The 9,711-nt window shown below is 44.7% G+C and overlaps 1 protein-coding gene across 3 annotated transcripts in view; it reads left to right on the top strand.

Moving 5' to 3' along the window:
- The window catches only part of Golim4 (golgi integral membrane protein 4), a 76,311-nt gene that overhangs the window by 59,332 nt on the left and 7,268 nt on the right, over window positions 1-9,711 (top strand). For all 3 annotated transcript variants that reach the window (XM_005344116.2, XM_026784226.1, XM_005344115.2), the window contains 5 exons: window positions 495-745; window positions 1,563-1,645; window positions 2,913-3,022; window positions 7,142-7,309; window positions 7,648-7,716. In XM_005344116.2, the coding sequence (XP_005344173.1) occupies window positions 495-745; window positions 1,563-1,645; window positions 2,913-3,022; window positions 7,142-7,309; window positions 7,648-7,716 (681 nt within the window). The remainder of the gene's footprint in view (window positions 1-494; window positions 746-1,562; window positions 1,646-2,912; window positions 3,023-7,141; window positions 7,310-7,647; window positions 7,717-9,711) is intronic.

Genomic DNA, 9,711 nt, shown 5'->3' with positions numbered 1-9,711 from the left:
TCCCTCTCCACCCTTTGCTTCCATAGCATAAAGTATATAGTATAATAGTATATAAGCTGATATTTGACAATATGTTTATCCTGAGACTTGCATGTCAATTGTTGGAATTAATTAGCATCCTTGGGTCTTTAACTATTCCTAGACAAAGCCTTAACCTCACAAATTGTGCAATTAGTATGGGGTTCCCAAGTGCCAACTTGATTCAGAACCCATGAGCATAAATTTAATTAAGGGTGGAACTTGTTTCTTGGGCTCTGTTCCATTTGTGCTGGAACACACTGAAAGACAGCCTTCTAGCTGGCGGGCCTGCTATGAGACGGCCAAGGCCATTCAGAGAAAGAAGAAAATCACGAGACTTCAGACTCTATGTGTAATTGGCGTTCACCTGCTTTAAGAAGCCTGCCCCGCCTTCTGGGTCTGTCCTGACAAGGAGTGAAGAGAGTGGCCCAGAGGATCTAACCTCTCTGGTTCAGCATCAGCTCTTTCTGTTCCAGGCGGACCATCCCACCAAGGCAGTGACGAATTTCCGATCCCCCTATGAAGAGCAGCTGGAACAGCAGAGACTGGCAGCAAGGAGGGATGAGGAAGCCCAGAGACTGAGAGAACACCAGGAAGCTTTGCACCAACAGAGGCTGCGGGACCACTTGCTACGCCAACAGCAGCAGGAGCAGGCCAGGGAGGGGCCTCCGCAAAAGCAGGCAGAGCATGAAGAAAACCGGCAGCTGCAGCACCCAGAGCAGCTAAGGTATCCTGCCCCTTCCCTTGGGGGTGTAGATGATCCTTCCTTTGGTGTCAGATCAGCTTTGTGTACGTGTAGCCCTTGAACACGTGGTAAGAGGGCGGGCTCATATGGCTCGTGTAGACACGGTAGAAAAACATATTGGTCAATTAAGTGCTAGATCCTTAATTTTAGCATAGCATTTTCCTCCCAAAGGTGGTAGTTATGGACTGAGAAGGTGGCTTGGTGATAAAGGGCTTGCCCCAGAAACTTTACGACCTAAATTCACATCCCTAGAATCTGTGTAAATCTAAGTGCAGTGGCACAAAGCCTGCACTTAATCCCAGGGCTAGTACAACAGGATGGGAAACAGAGACAAGAGAATCTCTGGAAACTTGCAGCCAGATAGCCTGGAGTGTGTGGGGGCAAACAACAAAAAGGGGGCCTTGTTTCAAACAAGGTTGATGTCAAGGATAATGGGCAAGGTTTTCTTCAGATCGCCTGGCATGTGCTGTAGCATGTTGGTGCATGTCTTGCAAAAACTTACATGCACACACATCACACACACGAAATAATAAACAAACAAGTGGAATAGATCTCAAAATAGACTAGCAGATTAGTTCTAACTTTATTGTGTCGTGGAATGACATTTTACCTCCTAAAGTATGCTTTGAAAACCTATCTGGTATCCCTATTTTATTTTATTGTGTATCTAAATCTCAGAAACAAGTTATTGCTTATGTTTAAAGTTGAAAACTCCTTACTTATCCCTGTCTTGAAAGATAAATGACCTTTCCCAAGCCGTGCCTGTTAATTTTCATTTCTGAATTTATGTCCGTGGCAGGCAGCAAGTTCATTACAATGCCGTGGAGAATGACGTCGTGCAGGGGGCTGAGGATCAGGGAATCCACGAAGAAGAGGGGGGAGGTGAGATTCATTCGAGGGTGACCTCTCGGTCAGATAACTCGGTCCTGTCCCACCGTATCGACAAACGCAGGGTGCAGCATCCACAGGCAGAGTGCACACCTGAGTGATGCACGCAGCAGCTGTGACTCACGCTTATGCTGTTGCCACATGTGCTCCAAGGGCTGGCACAAAGATTTACCGCTCTGAAAACTTGTGGAGACTGGCTTTTTCCCCCGCGCCTGCTCCCTTCTGTTGAATCTCATTGTGTGCTTAGTAGCTGTTTCTGACAAACAATTGTAGGATTGCTATCCTTTAGGACATTTCTGTACTTTCTACTTAGCTGGGAAATTTTACACCCTTGCTTAAATTTATGACAAACATCTAGCATGATATTTGTCACAGGCTGCTTCCCGTGGAGACAGAGCCGAAGTTAACTCTGCTTGGCCCCTCTGACTCCTACAGATGTTTGATTTTCCAGAAAGTGTCAGAAGAAAAGCAAAGGCATGCATTCAATCAGCAGCCTATTGTGGAGCTTTGTGACCCTCGGAGTCAAGAAATTGTTGCCTTTATGTCCCCCGTGGGTCACTTTAGCTTTTTTCATTTGTTATTCATAAGGCTAAGAGCTGCTGGCTCCCTCTCTTTAATAAGGCCTCCTGTGCACTCGCAGCCTCCCAGCAGGCTCCCCTGCTTCCTTATTATGTGCAGACTCAATAACTCTCTATATACTTAACCCTCCCTCTTCTGTCTAACTTTTAAATGATTTACAGTTTTTGTGTGCACTTATTAGTCTGTGAATCTGAGTACATTTACCCCCTCCCCCATGGATATCAACTAAACTCTTATGTTGATATAAACACAAGATGTGTTTCCTGGCAGCGACCTGTGTGCTTCTCAGTTCACAGTTGTTGTTGTTCACTTTTAAATGTCCTAATCTTGGAAAACTCTTTCTGACATCAACCAAAAATTTAATCATGTAGACTTTCTTTTAATATGAAAGTTTTGGCCGTTGCTTTCATATCTGGTGGGGAGACAGCAGCCTCTGCTGTAAACATCCCTTAAGAAGGATAGAATGGTACATTCATCCATCCATTTGACATGCAGCCTGGAGAAAGTTTAGAATTGCTTAGAAAACAAAAAAAAGAAAGCCAAAAATTCAGACAAGCCATCACCCAAAATGGAAGTGAGATAGAGTGGAGTGATCGCCAGGGAAGCTGCTGTAGGCTACTTTTAGAGGGGAAAATCCTGCATGATCCATTTAGGGCTGACTATGGTTCCTTTGCTTTGCTAGCCTATGAAAGAGATAACCAACGCCAAGATGAAGCGGAAGGAGATCCAGGCAACAGGCAGGAACCTCATGAACCAGGGCCCCAAGAAGCTGACCCAGAAGCTGAGGCAGATGTAAGTTTCCTCTGCTAGTCCCCAGGGTTAGTAACTCACCAGGCAGGCTGGAGGAAAATGTGGCTTCTGGCTCCAGATGTGCTTTCTCACCCGACAGAAGAGGACATCTTACATAACTGTGTCGGAACAAAACACAAGTGTTTAACTGCAAATCATGAGGTAGGATGTTGTGGGGATCCCTCCCAGAATCACAGCTAGCAGAGGCATGAGCAGCCAAGGGATTAGGATAAAACTCGGGAACAGCTGGATTTGCTCAGTTTCTGCATCAAAACATTCTGAGAGTATGATCCTGTGTTGATTTTCTCACACTTTTAAACACAGTAGAACTTTGGGGCCAACATCTCCATGTGACAATTCTTATAAAAAAGCTTCAGGGATGGCTGAAATTCTCTTTCAAAATGCAGCACTATAGCAAATTTCTCAAGACCTTTATCATAAGAATGAGCTCTGTTAACTGGCAAACAGTTCTCCCAAGGCTTGGACCTAGAGAGGAAGAAGCAGAAGGATGAATTCTATTGATTCAGGATGCTAAGTACATGGGGCTTCCTAAGGGCACGTTCTATTCACCTAGAGACTAAACCCAGAGTTAGGGCCTAAACAAGTCTTGGATTTGGGAGAAATTCAGATGAAGGCTGGCTCCTGAAAGAATAGCAAAGGATCGATCGCCAGGTGGTTTGACTACTTCTGCTCCAGCCTTCCAAGTGACCAGGTATCTTTCAGGCTGGGTGCTTAGCAATTCTGGTTTCTTCAAGCTCTGCTTCCTCCTGTGGGAGTGTGAGGACTTGGGCTGGAGGTTGCTCTAGGGATTTAAAAGAAATTGACTTTGTCATCTTATAGGGTGATTAAACTGAAACCTAGAAGAGCAAACTTGAAAGGCATTGAAAAACACAATGCTCTCAAAGACTGCACGGAGGGGCAAGGCAGCATAGACATTAGAGAAAGGACTTCATGTTTGTTCAGCGTGTTGTGTGGTCTGTTGGCATGTGTCATGTGACTTGGTTCCTACCCAGCTGTCTAGTTACCTTCTTAGTAACAATGAGTAAGGATATACAGCTTCAAATTTGAAAAGAAGTGACTAGATGCCAAGATAGGGTACTCAGTTCAGAATGTAATTATGTAGATGCCTGGTTAGCCTTTGTATTGACTGAGAACAAGACCCTCACCCTTCACCTTGGGCAGTCTAGGTCCTTAACCCTAATCAGGAGCAATGGAAGCAGTTGTGGAATGAATCCAGCTTTGTGTTTTGTGTAGCTGATGCCTGCAGTCTACGTTACCTATCTTATTACATATAGACTGTTAATAAATCAATACTCACATTGGGGTGACATTCAATCCCTGATGTTTTATGAGTTCTGTCTAAATTGCTCCACGGAACTGGAAGGAAGAGCCAGGTCCTTCACGATTATCATTGTCAAGGTCATTCTGGTCATTGCTTGGAGCCCTCTGATGCAGATGGCATTTCTACTTACCTGTCACTAAGATGGGACAGAATACTTTCTCTTCCCCGTTCTGCGATAGCATTTAGGAAAATATGCAGCTGGAAACCTAGCTCTGAACTTCTTCTAGTAATTGAAGCAGGAACACATGAGGGAATGAGAAAATATCCCTTGATAGCAAGAAAGCCAGAGGACAAAAGCCTGCAAGTGTGTAAGAGACCAAAGCCACCAGTGGGGAAGGGTTCGGTATGACAGACACTTATGTTTAGGATCTGCTGTGGGACTCCTGGCTGGTGGCATCTGAACATCTCCTGACATCTTTTTGTATATTGCAATCAATGCACTGGAAAAGATAGGCCTTTTATTGTCTTCTTCTAACTAGACATTGCCAGTCACCTCTTGTCCCATTCTGTGTTCATTATTGTATTTTATGTAACATTAACACCCCCCCCCCCCGCTCAACCCTCTCAAATATTGTTTGCTTGGAATTGGGAATAGAATTGGTGTTTCTATTATGAACTTTTTTAAAATAAAGAAGTTACATAGTGTTGTTTTACTGTGGGGAGTAGGTTACAGTTCCTTCTTTATCCCCCACACAAATGGCCAATAATTCATTCAAGAAAGCCTATAAGGCAAGAGATTACCAAGTAATTGGAATTGGGTGTGACGGTGATGACTTCTCGTTTATATTGAGAGCTGTGTCATTTGCACTTGAAGCTTCCAGCCGGGGCTGTGCAGTAATAAACCACCGGACCCTGCAGGGAGCTCTTGACCTTGCTTAAGTAGCTCGGGGAATTGTAGAAAGAGCCCCTAGTCTGCACAGCACTGAGAGGCTGAGCCCCATCTGTGGCTTCAGCATCTCATGGAGAGCAATCCCCACTTCAGTCAGTGTCCACTGGCTTACCAAAGGACTGGGGATGCCCATCTCAGGATGATTGTGAAGATGGGTGTTATTTAACAGGTGTGCTAGGGGCTTAAATGGATAACCGCAGTAATTGCAATGTCAGTTCATTTGAAAGGCATTTGTGGGACACAATTACTCAGAGCTGCCTTGGAAATACCTTTGATGGTGCGTCTTTTGATTTCTCCTATCCCTTTCTAAAGCAGTATCACTCTGCTTCGTGATAGCCCTAGTTGATAAAGAAATTTGGCATGTCTCAAATACATCATTTATTGTGGCGTTCTTTGTCTGCCCTGTCTCTTTGTTAGGTTTTCCTCTTGGTTCTGTCAGTATGGATTTTCCCATCAGCCACTTTTTAGCTTTTTTACATGTTAAAATTTTCTTGCAGGGGGCTGTGGAGAAACCTCAGTTAATAAAGTGCTGGCTGCTTCATCTCCAGCACCCACATAAAAAGACAAGTGTGACGGTGCATCTTATAATGCCAGTTTGGGGGAGCAGGAACCTAAATACCCAAGCTCCATAACGAGCCAGTCTAGCTTAGTGGATGGGCCCCATGTTTCACTGTAAGATAATCTATCTAAAAGAAGAATGTGAACTGCTCCTGAGGAGTGACCCCTGTAATTAACCTCTGGTCTCCACGTTCATGTGCACGCCTGGGCAGATACATATAGGTGCACATGCATACCCTTGTACACAGGCAACCACCACATATACCTCACACCCACAAATTTCTTGCACAGGGAAGTTTGGATGAAACTCAACTCAACGTAGCAGTAAAAGGAGCTATTATTTGCCCTCCTAACTCTCTCCTGCCTCGATTATCACTGATCTCTTTTTCTTCCAGTTAGCCCTCTGACTTGCATGGGCACTGGTGGCTATACAGTGAAGCTTTTATTACTTACTGCTAGAGCGTTGAGGAGTCACTCACACAAATGAAGTACTATTTGCACCTCCTCTATGGATCTGATTCTTCCTACTGACAAAGCAAGAGGAGTTCTGTCTTGGACATTGAGATATTTATTACTTTGCAAGTCTTGGGGGAAAGTTTGACTTGAACAGTCCTGTGAAGTTGTTGCAAGGCATGTTTTGGGATGAATTTTGCCGCGGCCCAGTCACGACAGGTTCATACGTCCCAGGGAAGAGGCATGTAGATTAGAAATGTTAGGTAGGAGGAACTGAGATATGAAAGAAACACAGAGACGCAGGATAGTACTGGGAGGGCGACTCAGTGTCTACTGAATACTGAATTTCCCCGTGTTTAATTTCCATACGCTTTTATACCCCAATACAACAGGGGGAAGAAGACAAAAGACCGCTTTAACATGCCACAAGGACAGCCAGAACAGTTGCTTGCTTCAATACTTGAGACATCAACTCATTATTTCCTGAGTAAAGCATTTAGTGTTTTGGGTAGGATATGCAGTGAATATACCATAGACCGAGTATCCTGTAGACAGCCACTCCCTATGTCAAACCTCCTATTTTAAAAATGAAGGAACAGGAATAGGCTTGAATTCTCTGACCTTTGCTCAGGGTGGTGCAGATCCACCTCTATGGGCCATCTTAATGTCCAAAACACCAAGTAACCACACCCTACGTCAGGATTGGTGGCCAACCTGTTGTCAAGAACTTTGAAAAAAAGCTTCAAGCTCAAACTCTCTGACCTCCAGACAAGGTGGAACAGACTCATATCTGTGGGTCGCCACATGAAGTACAGTCTCCTTTCCTGCCTCTCTCTTGACGTTTCCATTGAAATCTGTTTATTTTATGAACGTTTTCCAGACGGCAGCTGTGGAGGATATCAATCCAGCAGACGACCCCAACAATCAAGGGGAAGATGAATTTGAGGAAGCTGAGCAAGTGAGAGAAGAAAACCTGCCAGAGGAAAGTGAAGAGCAAAGACCAAGGGAGCCCAAGCGAGAGAATGCAGAGATGGATGAGCACTTGGTGGTAAGATGACGCCTGTCGTGAAGAGTGGGTTCAGCCTGAGCATCTGAGTGAATGCCTACTTTGCGGCAAAAGCATGTAGTTCTGTGGGTTGAGAGACAGTTTGCCACATCAGCACAAAGTCCGGTTTTGGACCCTGTGTAAGATGATATGCCTGTACCCCAAGAGTGAGGGAAGGGATAACACATACTCCTTTTGAGAAGTGAACACTGAGCATTGTCTGGTTACTGATGCACTTACGTGTTCACTTTTCATCACAATGTGCTCATTTATTGACCCAGCATCTTGTGAGATGCTTCTCCAAGGTATGGTATCATGAGCATCTCCTTTTGTTTCAACAGATGGCAGGGAATCCAGACCAGCAGGAGGATAATGTTGATGAGCAGTACCAGGAAGAAGGAGAGGAAGAGGTATATGATTGGATGTATGGGACTGGGTACACTGGGAATACTACCTTCAGACAAACCTCAGCTCTGTTGACTTTGACATTCAGACTTAAATCAGAGATATTTTTAAATGACCTGAAATTTGGAATCAAGAAGACCTCTGGCAGACGTAGATCCATGTGATGTTTTTGAGTATCCATGCATGCATTTTCCCACATCAAAGAGAGAAGAACAAGGCTCTCTACATCCAGGGAGTATGCACTAACACATGCAACTTTCTTTCTGGAATCTTCTCTATGCCTTCTCAGGAAGATCCCACAGAGTGAACTGGGACCCATCTAATCCACTCCAAGTAGTTCTAGAAATTCACCAGTCTTTCCTGCTGACCTCTTCCTTCATATGAGTGCAGAATCTTAATTAAGCTTGATAATGAGGGCGGGGTCACCTGGCGAGTAAGAGGCCATGAGCTCAGTCTGCAGCACCCTCCACCAAAAGAAAAAGGGAAAGAAAAAGAAAGGAGGAGGTAAAATACAAAAGGAACTGGACTTCACTTGAATTAAAATGCATTTAGATGGAGTTTCTTAATATTAAATTTTAATTTGCTTTCCATCATAGATTTCTGGCATATTACCACTAATGAATCTTATATAAAACCTATCCCAGTATCTTATTCCTCTGATTCATCAGTGAGGGTGGTGAGTGATTTTTCTATCGCAGCTGTCTTTTTAGTGAACTCTGTGTGGAAGTGTCTTAGAGTTTTACCTCTACGAAGAGACACCATGACCACAACAATTCTTTTTTTATTGATTTTTATTGAGCTTTACAGTTTTCTCTGCTCTCCTCCCTGCCTCTCCCCTCCCCTTCAACCCTCCCCCATGGTCCCCATGCTCCCAGTTTTCTCAGGAGATCTTGTCTTTTTCTACTTCCCATGTAGATTAGATCCATGTACGTTTCTCTTAGGGTCCTCATTGTTGTCTAGGTTCTCTGGGATTGTGAATTGTAGGTTGGTTTTCTTTCCTTTATGTTGAAAAATCATATGATATGGTGAGTGAGTACATATGATAATTGTCTTTCTGGATCTAGCTTACTTCACTCAATATGATGTTTTCTAGCTCCATCCATTTGCCTACAGATTTCAAGATGTCATTACTTTTTTCTGCTGTGTAGTACTCTACTGTGTAAATGTACCACATTTTCCTTATCCATTCTTTGGTCAATTCCTCTTTAAGGGCCTCAAAATTTCTCCTAAAATTAATTTTTAGATCACTTTATCCTGCTTCATCTATATTTGGTTGTTCAAGTCTTGCTGTTGTGGGGTCTTTAGATTTTACTGGTGTCGTGTTGCTCTTTGTGGTATTGCGTGTATTCTTACCTTGTGTAGCTATCTTTTCCTCTGATTGGTGTAGTCGGGGCGGTCTGTGACTCTGGTGATCAATCTTCCAGGTGCCAGGTGGATCCAAGGCTCAGATGGTTGCTCCCCATGTTGCAGTCAGTTTTATGGTTCCAGTCATCCCAGGGTTTGCTCTGCTCCTGTGAAGTTCACTGTCTCAGACCTGCTGCAGCCTAGGTTGCTGGCTTAGTCCCATTTCTGTAAATGTCCCTGGTCTGGATCCACTCCTGTGGAGGTCCCTGACTTGGGCTGAGTCCCACAAAGGTCTCTGGCTCTGATCTATTCCCTTGGAGGTCCCAGACTCCAGCGCACCCGGACCCGCAGATGTCCTGGCTCAGGCATACTCCCTCAAAGGTCCCAGGCTCATGCCCAGACCTGCAGAGGTCCTGGCTCAAGTCTACTCCCTTAGAGGTCCCAGTCTCACTGCTGGACCCACAGAGGTCTCTTTCTCCAGCCCACTCCCTCAGCGCTCGCTCCCCTGTACCTGCTCCTGTGGAGTTCACTGTCTCAGGCCTGCTCTGGCCTAGGTTGCAGGCTCCGTCCTGTTTCCATAAATGTCCCTGGTCTGGATCTGCTCCTGCTCCTGTGGAGTTTGCTGTCTCAGGTGTGCTCCGTCCTGTTTCCATAAA

This window comes from Microtus ochrogaster, chromosome 1, assembly GCF_000317375.1.
Source record: "Microtus ochrogaster isolate Prairie Vole_2 chromosome 1, MicOch1.0, whole genome shotgun sequence".
Taxonomy (NCBI): domain Eukaryota; kingdom Metazoa; phylum Chordata; class Mammalia; order Rodentia; family Cricetidae; genus Microtus; species Microtus ochrogaster.
Note: the sequence above shows the minus strand (reverse complement) of the source record. Positions and strands in the feature narration are given on the sequence as shown.